Raw genomic sequence first — 17766 nt, 5'->3', positions numbered from 1 at the left:
TTGTTTTCATTATAGTCACATTGAATTTGGGGGAATAATATCTTCATGTGAAAGTCTTTGGGATCTTAAGTCTTGCTGAAAGCACACCAATTACGATGTATGCGAGTTCAAAAATCTCACCCTTTCATCTTGATGTAAGAACTTGGTAGGAACTAACAGGACTGAATGGCTTTCCATACCAGTTTACGTATTCAAGTGATTTTCTTCAATTTGGACTATGTAGAGCTGGGAAGCTACTGGCTTCAAATTTCCATATAATGAAACACAAAAGATAATGGGCAGGGAGGTAGCAATAGCAGAAAATCAGAATCGGCAGCATCAGCAAGCTGAATTGAGGTAGTTTCCCCATTATTCTGTGAAACTAGCTTCTTATTGATGGCGCTGCTTTCACATAGATTACTGTTGGATTGGCAAAACTAGCATAAATACTCATAAATCCACAGACTACATTTGTGTTTCTGAAGTTACCTTAAACATGCCTAAAAAGGATTCTTTCATTACCAAATGTATTCTATGTAACAGATAGGCTAACCACCTTTCAGGTGCTAATATTGCCATATGTGGTATGAGAAAACCTAATTACTATTAAAGCTTGTGGTTCTCCTGCAACTTAGAGAAAACCTGTAGACTTAAAAAATACTTATGTCAAATGACTAAAAAGGAATGGTGCGTAAGATATTTTGAGGTGATATTAATTTAAGGTTATGATGTACTCTGGCCCAGCACAGAATTTTTTCTTTTGTTATATATTTTAAAACTGTATGTATAGATTACTGGCTATTCTCTAAACTACTCCTTCTAATCTTAAGAAATTCATTTATAAGTGGCTGGTGCTTAAATTTTTTTTGAAAAAAATAAAGAAAAAGAAATTGCCAAGATATCACATAATATAACAGAAATTACAATTTGGCAAATGCATTCTAACTTTGCCCTAGGAGGATCTCCATGCTTGGACACTGCTGGTAAAGATTCTTCAGTAATTGGAGATCTAGAAAGTTTCTTTAAAAGGACTTTTTCCCTCCCATTTTATCCATATATAGAAAAACAAAGAATTAGCAAAAAACTGTCTTATAGTACCATCTTTATAAAATGGATATTCTCCTTGCCATTATTCTTGCATTTTTAGCCAATTGAGTGAATTTAATATCCAACATCAAAATGAAGCATACAAAGGAGGAAAAAATATGATCCCCCCTTCCCCAGTTCAATACTGAAATCTCTGACTGAAGCTGACTTATTTATAATAAGCCGTGTGACTGCAGTTGGCTTATAAATAAGCACATGGTAACCTAGATATTAACCTGCTCGAAAGTACGTTATGCATCTTATTTCAGCCAACATAAACATGCCCATCCCATTTTTCTGGATTACTTTGCAAAAACTGTATAATTTTGTGCTTAGTTTAAGCAGGTTGATTTCTTTTGCATGGCTCATTTGGGCCACAGAGGATTAACAAAGTTTATATATTGAGAACAGAAGGAAAGACGAGAAAAATGAAAAGAATAATTAATCATATAGTACATACATCAATACAATATCTTCTAAATCTCAATCAGTTGTTTATTGGTTGGCAAACAAGTTTCACTTTTACAACAAATATTAGTAATGAGGTCATCCAACTTTGAGACCATACAAAATGGATCATAAATTTAAAAAAAATTATATGTGCTGCTAATTTACCTCTTGTATTCCTACATTACTTAAAATCCTGTCAAATAAATAAATTTTCCTGTTAATAAACAGAAGTTTTTAAAAAAATCACTTCAAAATAATTGACCTTTCAATTCTTTCTACGAGGGAGTGAATTTCTTTTAAAAATTGGTAGTGCAGGTGCCCACTTGGGGAACAGACTGAGCATTCAGCACTTTCACACCCATGGGATACCATTTCTCACATGCAGAAGCCCCACTAGTTCTATTGACACCTCTTTACTTCTAGAATCATAGCTACTCTCTTAGTGATGAACTGCTTGCCAAATATGTTTTGCATTATAACAGATGTGCACCGTAAACAGAAAAGTTCTTCCTGCTCTAATTGCAAAAATGTTCTTGGAAATATTCTGACTGAATAAAGATATATAGTGAGGGAAGGAAGTCTAATTTTATTTATTTTATTTTTTTTGTAAAAAATAATTTGTTTGCATTACTAGAAAATGATTCTTATAAAGTGATAGCTTCATTTATTTATTTTATTTATTTATTTATTTTTTGCCATGTGAAATTTTAAAGAAAAAAAAGGCAAAAAAAAAAAAAAAAGAACGAAAGAAAGAAAGAAAAGAAAACGAAGAAAAAAAGAAGAAAGGAAGGAAACTTTGCTCTCTTACTGGTAGACAAACTTGCAAGACCAGCACGAAAGAAAAAGAAAATTTCTTTTTTTTCCACTACATTAACAGGACTCAAATTCTGGAGGAACAGAAAGCAGACTACATGTGCAATGCTAGTATCTGTACATTACATAGAATTGTTCAAATTTTTTTCTGCCATTAGTTTTATCATCAGTTAATACAGCAAATCATAAAATATGCATTTAGCATATAATTCTAGAATTCCCCTCCATTTCATTATTGATTTTGTTGTTTTATTTTGTACACCTCAGCTATTCCTGCTGTGGTGAATTCAGGTTGTGAGCGACTAAAAACCACTATGTGATAGTTTGCTTTGATTTTATGTTTGTGCAGCACTCCAATCTAGATGCAGCATTGTTACTAATTTTCAAACAAGTGTTCTGGCCTTTTAAAAAATCAGGTCCTTGTAATTATAGTAACAGAGCATCAGAGATGTTAGAACAAACACAACATAATTCAACAAGGCCACAATGAGCGCCATCTTCTTCAAATCTCGTTCATTAACATAATGAAGTCTCCATCTGAGGGGGGAAGGACAGGAAAGAAGCTGGCACAGGGGAATTTCAGCAATGATCTTTCTCCCCTGGGCTGACCTAAAAAAATCCCAGTTTAAAAAAAAAAAAAAAGAAAAAAGAAGTCTGAGAGTTTGTGTTTGTCGTTTAAGAACAGCATATTTAGGAGTACACACATTATTACCACTGCTTATATCAACTCAGAACAGTCAACCAGGTGTTAGCAGTTTTGTTGGCTTAAATTTCTGTCATCTTCTATAGGCTAGTGACCAAATGAGCAGGTCCTTTTGAACTCCCCTCTGGAGGGGTCCCATCTTTGTTTGGAGGAACTATAAATCCATCACTGCTACCGCGGCCTAGCTGGTAGTAGGTATGCAGCTGATGGATGTGGTTTCTGGAGCCTAGGTTTGGCATGCTTTTGTAGTAAACATCTTCGGCATCACCACATTTGGCCAGTGGGGGTTCGGTCTGGGTGCTGGTGGTAACGCTCTCTGCGGCGGGCACACCAGCCAGTGCCGGCATGCTGGTGTAGAGAGAGTCCCTATGGGGTGACTGGAGATCTTCTGTGTGCTCGTTGGTTAGCAAAGGGAAAAAGCTCTCACTGTGGTCTTGGGGGATCCGCCTTCTGGTGTAATGATGTGGCTGGTGGTTCTCTGTGGAGTAAACTCTTGGGGGCAGCAAAGGAGCATCAGATTCCTCATGAATAAGTTCTAGGCCCAGACTCTCCTCATGGTTAAAGGAGGTGGCATCATCCAGGACAATGGCATCATCTTCACTCCCACTGCCCAGGTTATTCACCAGCTTGTTCATCAGATTCCTGTTCTGTTCGCTGGAGCGCTCATGGTTATTCAGGTAAGACGGGATATAGTTGGAAGTGAGTTCCTTCAGAATCTTTTTCTCTAGGGCGGTCTCGTTATGGTTATAGCCACGGTCTATGATTTGCACACAGTTGCTCAAGTATTCGCCACTGGCAATGCTGTAACTATTGCCATGGTTACCATTCAGTGGTAGAGTATCCATGACACTTGTATCCCTGGCATTGTTCAGAAGCCCCTCTGAAAAAGATTACAAAACATTATGACATTTATATCCAATTGGCCATAGAACACACACACAAACACAAAAGTGAAAACACCCGACTATGAAGTATGTATAAATTGCTAGCAATTTTAATTAAGTATAAAATGTTTGGAAATAAAAAAATATTAAATCTGTATGTACATATCTATATATATATGATACTTGGACAATTGATAGAAATCTTATAAACAGAAAAGAAGTATTTAAAGTAAATCTTTAAAAGAATTTAAAAAAACCCTATAAATTTGCAATTTCCACACAAACATTGTTTGACAGTATTTGAAACATATTTGGTTATAACTTAGGGAAAAAAACGCAAAATTTTGCTGTAGTCGTTCATAGCTTTCAATTTATACACACCAAAGTCAATCCAATAATTCATTACCTTTAATTTTATGTGCTGTCTTAAAATTGAAATAGGTATAAAATTAACATAATTCATGTGTGGTACTTTGAATATACTGGTCAAAGTAAAAGATTTGAGCAGGCTCTAATGATCTGATACGTAATTTATAAGATTGAAAATAATCCCTACACACAAAACCACAAAAGGATTATGTTAAATCCGTCAGAATGATATAGTCATGAAATAATGCCTAGTCAAATAAATGGCACTTCAAAGTAATTTGCACATAGGAACTTTCAAAAAAAAATATTTGGATTTACTTTCCAATTTTTTTTTCTGCTATAAGTACTTTCGTTACTATTATATATTAATCCATTAGTAATTGTTTAGGGTCATTAGATAATTCTACAAAAGACTGTGTAAAGACATGGGGGATCTGATTCCTAAAAACACAGTGTCAGTATTAAAGGTTCCATTTCATAACGAGTGATGACTTTGTGTGCATATTAAACTTTGGGTTTAAAAGAGATTAAATGTCTTATTCTGGGAAGAAACAGCTGCAGTGAAATAAATTTGACCACATGCTTCTTCAAGGTTTTTGCATTTTCTTGAACGAACAGAAATCCAAGGATCTATAATAGTTCCATAAATCTCTCCAAATGCAAACACAAAAGAAAATAAAACACAAACATTTAACAAATACTGCTAAATAATAAAGGGTATTTCTTTATAGAACAATTAATTGAAGAATTCTATTAAACTTGTCAAAACATCACTAACTTGTGAAAATATAGCATTCATTCTATATCTGTGATGCAGTTATGTTTACCAAAACAACTAGTTCATTACTTGTTTAAATAAAGTATCCCAAATGTAACAATTTTTATATGGACTTCTGATGCATACTCTGTATTCAAGTAACACAGTTTTCAAAAATAGCAATGCATTAAATACATTAAAAAAGCAGCCATCACAGACATAGGGTGAAGCGATTTATTTTCATGTTATAAGATATCTTGTAGACAAATCCACAATGTTAAGAAAAAATAAAAGTAAATGCTTTTTAAAGGGCCATATGTGATGGGTGATTGCTGCTGCAGAGGCTGCTATGGTAGGCTTGATGGTTATGGTTGAGCAACTGATGCATTGAAACATGTGTTTATTACTTCTGTTGCCAATGCATTGGGTATGGCTTGAAAACAGCCATAGTTAAATAAACTGGGTATGTTGCATGTATTTGTATGATGGAATGTAGTAATGAAAATTAAAAGTTTATGAATTACTTAGCAAAAATAAATGCTTAATTTAAAAACAATTTAACTCACACAAACATTACATGAGACTTAACAACTATGTTATGTGACACAATAAAAGAATCAGACAACAAAAGCGTCTAATCTCTATTAACATATATTTATATAAGTTGATTCATAGGTTCTTTAGTTTTTAAATTGTGAGATGAACTGTTTTTAATAACTACATCATCTATATGTGATGCAATAAAAGTGAACTAAAAAAAATTACATTTGATATGCAATGTTTAGCTTTACTCCCATACTTGTCTCTCTGTAGGGCTCTAAACGACAGCATGAAGAAAAGGAAAGAAAAAACAACAAGTAAGCTTACAGCGACAGTAGAAGAAACATGAGTAAAAAGCAAATTGATGATATGCAGAAAAAAGAGTCAAAGGAAATAGTTCCACTGCCCCAAAATTCATGAGTCTGTGTTACATGGTTTATCATAATTAAAAATACTGAAATGTTAGTCAGAAAATAAGAAACCCCCATAATACATGCTAATGAGTCTTTAATAAGCGTTTCTGCAGTTTGTAAATTTCAAACAAATACACACTTATTTTAAAGTTAAAATTATCACACCAACCAAAGAGAGTAAAATCTTGAGGGCAAGCTATGACTATTTCCACAACTAAAATTCAGTATTATGTATATGTGTGTGTGTATAGGTTAGGACATACTTGCTTCTAAGGAATGTCATTTAACTTTAAAATTTTTCAGCAAGATTATAAATAAATTCTTTTGTTTATATACAGAGAAAAATACCACACTTTGAACTTTTCATAATTGTGTTTTCTCTTATGTATCTTTTTTTTTCATGTACAAAGGTTATTTTTCTCCCACTGTACCTATACAAGTGCTTTTTATCATTTGTAAATTATACTGATCGATACTGTCATTTCTGGAGCTCATATTCAAAAGCTGTATAACTATGGAGAAAGAAAAAGGCTAAATGCAACCATTATTCTGTATCAAGAAAATGTGAGGGGGGAAAAAATACCACCAATCAATATCAGGTTTTCTTCTGGACTGTTGCACAATCATATGCAATCTAACATTTTAAAAGTTAATCCTTTAAAAACAATAGTAGCAAAATTATTTAAAAAAAGAAAACCCTCATATTTTAATCCTGTCAAAAAACCTGCTCTTGCTGATTCTGTTTATAAGAAGGTTAAATCATCACAAAATAAAAACCAGCGATGTCATTGGGCTGTATCATTTCAAGAGATTCCAACTTGTTATAATTTAGCCGTTGCTTTAGAGATACTGTTTTTGTACTTTAAAAGTCGACTTGCTTCTCAGCAAAAGACCAACAATATTTCAAAATGCAGAGAAAATTTCTTCTAAAGTTTCAAAACACATTTAGAAAGAGAATTGGAAATAAAAAGCCAAACTAGTATAGCAACAGATGGAAATTGCTAGTAGGCTCATTATGGCTCCTTCCGTAAATGATAACATTTTAGAACTGGAAAGCACATAAGAGATAACTGAAGTTCAGTTCCTGCTTTTTAAGATGAGGAAGCTTCAACCAAAAGAGACTGAGCCTTATCTAACGCCACTTCTGCTAACAGTGGCAGAACTGGGATCATAATGGGAATCTTCTAGATTGCCTCCGTGCACTACTATCTACCTCCTTCTCCTCACATCTGCCTTAGGCTTTGAAAGCTATAACAGAATATTTATTTATATACTTTATACTATAACCTTGTATTCTTGACAACTATAATGTATTCTTCACTATATCCCATCCTAGAGATATGTTTTTCTTTAAAGTTTTAGAATTGAATTCAGTTACTTTAAAATGTAAATTAACTTGTAAAAGCATGACTTCTCTATATTACATTTTGTTGACAGGTTAATCTATAATGAGATTTATCTAACAAAAACTAAATTCTCCAATACTGACAAGAAGATAATGGTCCAGAAATACTATGCATGAAGTTTTAAATATTTCCACAGATATAACAAAATTATATTATTTATCTTTATTCCTAACTCTATATGCATTAGTAATACTGTAACATATCTTTACATATTTTAAATAAAGGCATCACAAACAAAAATGGATACTTTAAATCTGAATGCTTCTTTGCTTGAATGGCATTGGTACAACAGAATTAAAGGACCAACAGAACAGAACCAAGTGGTAATTCAACATAATCCACTCCAGTACATACCGAGCCACCTATATTTCATGTAAGATTTCACCTTGCCAGTAAGAATATAAGTGCATTCATCTGAAAGCATAAGATTAGTAGCAATATGACAATCACCAAGTTTTTTGTTCAGTGGTAAAAAAATTATTTTAAGCACTACCATAGTTTAACATCTCAAAAATATTAAAACATAAAGTAGTTGAACAATTCCATTTCTGACTCTGAAAACCAATAATAAAATTATTTACTACTGTTTTTAAGAAAAGTCAGTAGAATTTAATTTACTGGCATAAACATCAAATCCATTCTGAAGAATCCTTTGTGTATTTTTTTATAATCTTAATAGCAATATTCAGTAATAGGCTCGATAGGAATAAAACTTTGGATTTATATGGTATTATTTTAAATTTTTTCGTGAGAATTTCTCTTGGATAGTGTTTATAATAGTGTTCCATCCTTAGAAAAATCTCCTAATTTAGGATACCAGGAGTAAGATAAGACAAGAAGGCAGATACTGAATTAAGGAAAACATACAGATTAATGATTGTTAGTTTTTCATTATTTAAGACATTAGAAATTATATCTGAATAATCAAAAAAGCTAAACAAAATATGATCTAAACTATTACTTATTTTAAAACAATTTCCAACAACTCTTTGTATAAGGTGAATAATGTAGAATAGATTTAATATGCAAATATGGTGTAAATCTTCATTTAACATCATTCAAAACTTATTAATATGTCAGAACAATTTAAAATACTCTAATGACACACTTATGTCATTTAGCCCAATGAAAATAAAGGGAAAAACCCAAACAAGACTCTATAAGGTTTGCAAAATTGTTCTGACAAACCACATTTAGTGCATTATGTAATATACACATCATTGAGTGCTACAATGAAATAGGGACATTGACAAATGGTAGACAATGTAAAGGGGGACAACCATGAAGAAACTTTCTCCTCCTGATAGCACTGAGGTTGCTTTACTAGAAAATGGAGGACTAAAAGAAGCCAGATTAACTGCCTTCAAATATTTAAAGGATTGCCACAGACAGCAGAAAAATGCTCTGCTCATCTTTGTTCTAGAAGGCAAACCTAAGCATCACAGCCACAGGCAAATTTTGACTTGGTGAAAAGAAAAAATATTTATAACGAATGGAGCACTTCAACAATTGAATATATAAAATCCCGAGGTAGGAAGGGCCTCATTAGAGGAAATACTTAAGCACAGGTTGACAGAACGTCCACAATGTGGAACAGAGGATTCAATGAGTTCTATCTCTTCTTTTGATTCTAAGTCTATGATTCTTAGGTGTAGGCCCTTAAGAAACTGGATAAAACTGACAGTTTGCTTAATTATTTAATCCTATTGAAAAACAACTTGACTATTCCTGAAGTCACTTCTGACTTACTGGCTTTGGTATTTTTGAAATAATTTAAAATTATCCTTCGTATCTGACAAGGTGTCACCTGGGAAACTCAAATGGTTTTAGACACCCAATGACCATGTTGCAACAAACATGCTTTTCTGGAATAAGCATGCACACCAAGTTTTTCGCACTCGTGCCACTAATCTTTTACCTCTGACTGAGAAGAACACACACACACACACACACACACACACACACACACACACACACAGATTCCCAAAGAGGATAATAGAAATTTTATTCAAGATTGCCTGGGAAAAATTTAAAATATTGCTAATCTGTCTCATCCAACTTGAAGGAACCACCAAAGTCTCTTTGTTATTGTGAATTTTCTTTCAAATATAATTTTAAATAGGTGTATCACTGACTAAAATTTTTCTTTTATGACACTTTTACTTGAATAAATTTTTCCTGTGGTCACTTTATTTATGATATGAATATTTTAAATTTCTTGTACCCCAATAAATTTTTTAGCTTAGAAAAGGTAAAAAGCCATGTAAAAATGCTTAGATTGTAAGTGGTTTTAAAGAGATTTATGCTTATGTGTTTGAGATACAATTAAATTTTTAAATCATTTAAAGTTGGAGGATATACAGAGGAACCATATTCAAAACCTTTGTTTTTAACATGCAGTCACAGTAGAAAAAGCATTTCATGACCTTCCTGAGCCAGTTCATAGAGGCAATATCAAGCTATGGTAGAACCTGATCTGCTACTGTTCAATTCACTGTTCTTTCCACCACAGCTTATTTCAGTGTTTTCCATGGAGTTGAGCTAAGTGCTTTCATCTGTAGTGATGTTTGTGCCTAGAGTGTGATTCATGGTATAACAGAGTAAGATTACTTTCTTGATCTTAAGATTGCTGAACCAAGTCTTCCTTTATCTTACTTACCTTAGGCAAATATCTCATTTCTTAAAATGAATACATAGGTATTTAATATAGAAATCAATCAACAACAAGAAAAGTACTGACAAACCACAATACACTTTACAACATTACAGAGAAACAAAAACATATTGATGAATCAAGCATTTGTTTATCAGAAGGAAGGAATCCATTTCTTACTAAGGAAAACCTAAGGAAAATGGAAAATAAAAGCACCAAGAGGGGTGGAAGGCAAAAAGAGTCTGTGCATCTGCTTCCAAAAGAAAGAAAAGGCAGGAAGAAAGAAAGAAAAATAGAATGTGGCCACAAAAGCTACATAAACTGGGACTCTCACTTGAAAAAATTAAAATAAACTCCAGCACACCTTGTGCGTTGTACATGCTGACAGAAGGGTTGTTACAGACCGCCGGTTCCCCAAGCAATGTATTATAGGGATTGTTAGTACCATGCGGACGAAGCAGAGCATTGCTTATAAGATGATTAGCCATGGCTCCTGGAGCAGCCCCATAGAAAGACAGAGAAAAAAAAAAGGTCAATCAGGCAAATGTGTTTGAAAAAAAGGAAAGGAAACATTTAGAATGACAACAGTTGATATAGTCCTGATTACAGGCAGGCAGCTAGTTAGACTCAAAAATATATGCCACTAAAGCACACGTTTCCATCAAGGCACGTATCCAACTCAATGGGAAAGAAATTAAATGATTTACAATGTTGATTAAGCCACATTTAGGGTCTTCTCTTTCCCAGAGTGTAAGCAAAAATATATTCCCATGCTTGCTAAAAATGAAAAATTCAAAAACAAAGCAAAATATAGTCTTCCGTATAAACAAAACATATAACACAAAACAAAAGCTGAAAGAAAAGTTTAAAACACAGAAAGAAAAGTTAAAATTAAACAAAACATTCCCTCAATCACGGAAACCATTGGGTTGTTTTCAATGAAATAATAAAAGGCAACATTTATGATAAAACACTCATTTGGAGAGCAGCTGTTGACACAACAGAAGATTTTGACATTACTTAAAATTCTGTGAAGAAGAATTCTTTAAATTGAAATAAACTAAAATGCAATCACACTTATTAGTACACCATAGTAAGCATACTAATTAGGTGAACTTACAAATCTGATAAAATAATCATAAGGATATTATTTTTAAATATTTTAAATAAAAATTAACTTCACGGTATCAAGCAATACATATAATTCCATTTTCCAACTGGTTGTTTGGACTTTGGCATAGCAAAGTAACAAAGTTAAACTCTTTCATCTCTTTATGAACAGATGTACTTAATCTCTAACATACTGTCAGTATGCTTACAACCTCCCACCCTCAAGAGTCATTTAACCAAAAAAGCAAAAAATTGAGAATGACAGTTTTATTAAATATAATTAGGCCATGTATGGAAATGATAGGCAGAATGTATGTTTACATTAGGTGATAAAGAAAAGAAAAATGAAGAAAGAAAAACACAAATTATATAAGGATAGGTTGAAAACACAGGTATATATTAATTTAAATATATATATTAGAGAATAGAAATATATAGAACAGGAGAAAATACTTGCAAACAAATTTACAAATATTTGCAATCCAACAAAGGAATAGTATCTGGGATATATGGGACTTTGGACAACTCCCAAAGGTCAACAGTAAAAAACAATCAACAAGAAACAAAACCAAAAACAATACAATTAGAAAATGGGCCAAAGGTATAAACAGACATTTTATGGAAGAGGGTATACAGGTGGCAAACAAGCTCATAATGAGAAAATAACTGTTATTAGTCATTAGGAAAATACAGGTTAAAACCATAATGAGATGTCATTAAACACTTAAAAATGGTGGTGACAAAAATGCTGGCATGGATGAAGAGAAACTGGATCACTCGTACTTTGCTGGTAGGAATGTAAAATAGTACAGCTACTCTGAAAAACAGTTTGGCAGCTTCTTATAAAACTAAACGTGCAATTACCATACCACCCAGCAATTGTACTCTTGAACATTTATCCCAGAGAACTGGAAATTTATGTTCACACAAAAACCTACAGATGAATGGTCATGGCAGCTTTATTTGTAATAGCCCATAATGGGAAAGAGCCCAGATGTCCTTCAACTGGTGAACAGTTAAACAATCTGTGGCACATCCATACCATGGAATATTACTCAGGAATAAAAAGGAACAACTATCAATACACATAATGACCTGGATGAATTTCTAGAGAGTTATACTGGGTAAAAGAGACAATTCAAAAACTGAATGATTCTATAAATACATATATTCTTGAAATGACAAAATTATAGAAATGGAGAATAGATTAGTGGTTGCCAGGGTTTAAAAATGCAAACGGGAGGGAGGTGCGTATGGTAATAAAAGGGCAGCATGAGGCATCCTTGAGGTGATGGAATGACTCTGTATCTTGGCTATGGTGGTGGATACACAAACTTACTCTTGTGATAGAATTGCAGTGAACTAAACACACACACACACACACACACACACACACACACAATTAAATACAAGTAAAATAGAAGAAATCTGAACAAAATTGGAGGACTGTTTCAATGTCAATATCCTGGCTGTAACACTGTAGTACAGTTTTACAAGATATTATTGAGGGAAACTGGGTAAAAGGTACATAATCTCTGTATCATTTCATACAACTGCAAGTGAATCTACAACAAAATAAAAAGTAATCTATATTGAATGAATATGACAAGAATATTCAGTCACTCATAGAAATGTTAAAAAAATGAAAATCTTGGCCATGGCAGTTTTAATTTTTTCTTAATCATAGCTCTTTGTTTTATAGTAAATTACCAGTCAAATAAATATTTTAACCTCAAAATTGGGAAAGTGAACTATTGATTTAAAGGACAATAAAGCTTGTCTGATTGCTAGAGCTAGAAAGTTTCAGTTTTATCAGGAAATAAGCCATATGTTTGCATCCTACACATTCTGCAAAGAACTAGCATAGAACTAGCACAGAAGTTTTCCGTGTGCTCGATGAATATTTGCTGAAATTGTACTTCATATACATTTAGATGTCTTTACACAGTGAGATGACAGATCTTCAATTTATCATATAATGGGCATATCAGGTTATTGTTTCCCATTGATGACTTAAATACATGGTATATTAGTATGAAAAGCTAAAAAGAGTTGGCTACGGTGCCTTTCAGATAAAAAATGGAATACTGTTAATCTTAAACATGGATATTGTTGATGTTACACAAATTTAAGATTAATTGTTTGAGACAGGATTTGGTCTGCCCAACATTTTTAGAAAGCAAACTACCTGTAAATTGTATCTGCTACCTAATATTTATTATTGCAGCCTTTTCTCAAGTAAAAAGGAAAGTTAGTCTTCTAACACAAGTAGCTGTCTTCTAAAGTTACTCTAAATAAGCATTTAAATAAAAAATGAAAGGTGTAAGCAACTTAAAATGAACTAGGGTAAAAACCTTAAAAATATAAAATTGCTCAAACTCTTTACACTTCCTTATAGATCAAATAAGGGTAAGATCTTTATGTCTGGGACTTATATGTACATCTCTACACATTCCCTTTATTCCTACACATTATGTAATTTAAACTAACTGGAAAACAAACAGTAGGCTGGAAAGATGGCTCGTCACTTTTTTCTCTGGCTTCATATAGCTTATAAAAGAAAATATTCCTTTTTTTTTTTTTTTTTACCTGCTGATGTAAAAGAAGATGATCTGCTTAAAAGTTCTCATCAGAAGAAAAAAAAACTGTAATTATTTATGGTGATGAATGTGAACTAGACTCATTGTGGTGACCATTTCATAATATATACGAGTATTTAATTGTTATACACCTGAAACTAGTATAATGTTATATGTCAATTTACCTGAATTCAAAAACTAATAAATAAATGATAAAAGAATGTAATTTAAAAAAAGATGATCTATACGTTAGAATAAGGAAACAATTGAGTTGGGAAAAATCAAGCATAAGCAAGAAGCAGGTGACTCAATATTTTGGTTTCTGTTTAGCGTTCAGTTTACAAAAAAGCTAATAATGTGAGAATAAAAAAAGTTTAATCATACAAAAATGGAGCTCCATGATGGAATTCTAACAAAGCTATCACAATTTGTATAGATAATCTGGTTCTAGCTTTCTTAGCATAAAGTTCCCTTTCAGTTTTTCTTAGTGTTTTTCTAATTTTTGAATGTACTTTAAATTTAAAGTACTTATATCAGTGAAATCTACTAATACAGGAAGACTGAATTTTAAAGGTCACTTATTTACCATCAATTCCTGCTGAGCTAGAAAGGCAAGCAACAATAGCAGAAATGGATTGGTATACAGCTGTATTATGACACAATGTTGGTGAAATGGAACAATATTCAGTCCCCGCCACATGGCTTTGGTAGGGTGCTTCCTCAAATCCGGGTGCAACACAGAATCTGTTACTAATCTACAGCCCTAATGAGTGACATGATTGGAGATCTACCTGCCATTAAATCTAAAATCACACAAACACATTAAAACAATTTAAAACAAAAATAAAGTCAGTTTTCTTTTTATCCTTGGTATTAAGGACATTTTTTCCTGATAGAAAAAGAATCACTATTTAAATTAAGTTGCTTTTTAACTATCGCTCATCTTTATACTTCATATACCATTTAAAACTAACATGATTAGTGTCACTGAAACTGATTTAGTCCTGAAAGTGGAGAGTTATAACACAAGTGAGGGCTCAGTCACAGGAACTACAGAGCAGGATGTAAAGTTTGGTGATTAATGTTTTGCAAAGAATGTAAGGTTATGGGTAAGCTCTATGAGTTTGCTAGTTTGAAAGAATGAGGGAGATGTCTGAATAACTGAACAATTATCCTTCATTTGATTCACCTAGTGTAAGAAGTTAATAATTTTTAATGGACACTCACAGCTTGCTGTGACCTCAAGAGGCCATTTTTCCTGTTGGCATGCCAAACAAGAGCAATTTTCCTAGAAAGTGTTTCCTACAGTACCCACTCACATTTAGGCATTTCAGTTATACTTTTTAAAGGTAGCACCATCTGTGCTAAAAAAACCTGCTTGTTGCCAATGCCTAGATCTTTTCCTAAAAACCTGCACAGAACCTGTCTACCTTCATCTTTTATGTGCACAGTTACTTTTGTCTTTTCTCTGTAGCTGCACTGCATTTCACTTGTCTTTGCCTAAGTCTATTCTGTTTGCTTCTAGCTGCTTCTCCAATTTAATAGGGTCACTTTGAATTCTGATACTATTTTCCAAGGTTCTGTCCATCCTGCCTCTTTCTCTTACCTCCAACTAACTTCTGATTTGTAAACTTCCCTTCTAATAGCTGTGAAATTGCTGAAGACTTCCAAGAAGATCAGTGTTTACAGACCATCTGTCACTGTTTTTCAGCTGAAAAGTTAAGCTTACTGGTTAGTCAGTTTGAAGACACAAATCAGTTGATGCTGGGAGGTAGTTACAGCCTATGTATGTGAAAAGCATGTTTATGTGCTAATTTCACTGGAATGTAAACCCCAGGAAAACAGGGAATACATAGGGTTTTTGTTTTTTCACTGCTCTATACCGCATGTCTAGGTTAGTTCTTAGAGCACAATAAATATTTCCTTAATTAAAGAAAAAATTTATGTGAAATCCATGGCATCCTGAAAATATGAAAACTAAAGTCATTTTATCAATTATGAATAGTTTTATATTTTGAGTAAATTTTTGAAGAGTGCCATTTGTCTAATTTCTAATGTGATTTATTTCCTTCTAATACTACACCAGTGGCCATAATACTGAAACTTTTAAAGCAAAGATAAACATTCATATAATTACTTGGAAATAGAAAATGCTACCTGAATACTAACCGAAGATATTAATTAGAGGGGAAAAAAACAGTACAACCTGCCATGACTCAAAAAAGCTAAAATAGGGTAAAACAGCTCAAGGTGGCTGTGGAAAATAGCTGTTCTTTAATTCTCTGAGTCCTTAAATCCTGGCTACAGTCTAGTCATACCTGCATATTTGCTATCAGAAACAAGGGTCAGCTCTTTCATAAAACCATGGAAAAGGAATTAACATTGAATTTCAACATATGCGAATCATTAACAAGGCTATCGACAGAAGACCAAGCACAAAATCTTTATTTCTGGTGAAAGCATGATAGAAAGCAAAAGAGAATTTTCATATTCCACACTGAAAAACTTAGGGAAGTTTTTCTGATGATTTTTTTGTAAGACAGTAAGTTACTGAAAAAAGACTAAGTTTAAAATCACAGATAATCATTTTAAGAAGATTTTTTTTTCTTTTAACTTTATACCTGAAGACTGATGTTTTTGATATAAAAGTTTTTAAATGAGTGAAATTTGAATGGAATAATGAGTACACTTTTCAAATGTGTAGTTTTTACCACAAAACTGCTACATTTCTTTCCTTATGAAAATAAAATAGGTGTTTTGACATTGGGAGGCCCTGAATGACAGCACTGCCTAGGTCAGTTCAATGTGAACATGTAATTGAGGACTGAAACTCCAAGGCAGATCTGCCTGCTTTGAAATTGTGAAGTAAAGAACAGATCTGAAACAAGGTGACAGTTGGATCTCACTTGAATCTATATTATATCATTCAGAAACATAATTCAAACAACGTTTCTTCTTGACAGCAGGCTAACAAAAGTATACTGAAAAGCTCTTAAAATAACTTGAACTATCACTCTGCTCGCCCCTCACACTTCATTTTTTAAAAAATGTAGTTACATTCTTATTTTATCATATCGAATGGCCAAAGTTTTATAAATTAAGACCTCGGTGATCTAATGAACCAAATGAATACACCATTCTCTAATAGTTACATACCAATATACGTCATTTTCAAATTTTTATGTATAAACATGTAACATGGTAAATGTTCTGTTTTATTTCAATAAAATAGCTTCACCTGGATGATTCTTTCTTTCTTAATGTACCTCATCCTCCACTTAATTCCCTCATGGTTCTCTCTCCTTTGGTTTGACATATTTTTCTTTTATGAAGTCATTTTCATTATATATATCGACTGAGCATACAAGTCAGAGTTATACACACAGCAGAGTTACTACTGAGTGATGACTTTGTGCTTTTGTTTTCAGCTTTGTGCTTGGGTTTTGTTTTGTTTTGGGCCACATTAATTTTGGCCGAAAGCAGAGACTTCATTTTGTAACAAGTAAAAATAATTTCACTAATGATGGTATTTTCTATAGAATTAGAATATTAACTTCAGTGTAAGGCAAGGAATCTTTCACCAGGAGATGGTATCTATGAAGTTGTGAAACCCTTAAAATTGTATGTAAAATGCTTTTGGTGTATGTTTGTGTGCTCCGTTGTGCACACACATGCCTGCACTTCTTTCCGGTGAAAGGGTCCTGAGGCTTTTACTTCCTTTTCAATATTTAAGAAAAGAGGTATACAGGAAAAAAGACATGTCTCTTTCTTTGGCGAGTGACCTATAATATAAACAAGAAAACTGGAAAAAATGATTCAGAATACCCAAAATATATCTTATGTATGTAAGTATCACCTAATCAATTGCAGTATAACATAATGGAGAAAGGTTATAATCCAGAATTTACAATGGAATAAGATTTTAATCTTATTTAATCTACTATCATCACTCAATATGTAAAGAAACGCAGGTCCAGAGATGTTCATAATTTATTCAAGGTCACACATGACTCTGATAGTTTTT

General features: G+C 32.8%; 1 protein-coding gene across 22 annotated transcripts in view; it reads right to left on the bottom strand.

Annotated features, from left to right (window-relative positions):
- Positions 1-1537: 1537 nt before the first annotated feature.
- ADGRL3 (adhesion G protein-coupled receptor L3) overlaps positions 1538-17766 on the bottom strand; it is an 859466-nt gene continuing 843237 nt past the window's right edge. For 7 of the 22 annotated variants that reach the window (XM_060299415.1, XM_060299418.1, XM_060299419.1 and 4 more), the window contains 3 exons: positions 10418-10546; positions 5841-5858; positions 1538-3911 (listed from right to left, as the gene is read on the bottom strand). In XM_060299415.1, coding sequence (XP_060155398.1) covers positions 3112-3911; positions 5841-5858; positions 10418-10546 — 947 coding nt within the window. In that variant the 3' untranslated portion in view covers positions 1538-3111. The other 15 variants (XM_060299427.1, XM_060299430.1, XM_060299422.1 and 12 more) reach the window with 5 other exon arrangements.

This window comes from Globicephala melas, chromosome 5, assembly GCF_963455315.2.
Source record: "Globicephala melas chromosome 5, mGloMel1.2, whole genome shotgun sequence".
In the NCBI taxonomy this organism is placed as follows: domain Eukaryota; kingdom Metazoa; phylum Chordata; class Mammalia; order Artiodactyla; family Delphinidae; genus Globicephala; species Globicephala melas.
The sequence above is the reverse complement of the archived record's forward strand: the minus strand, read 5'-3'. Positions and strand labels throughout refer to the sequence as shown.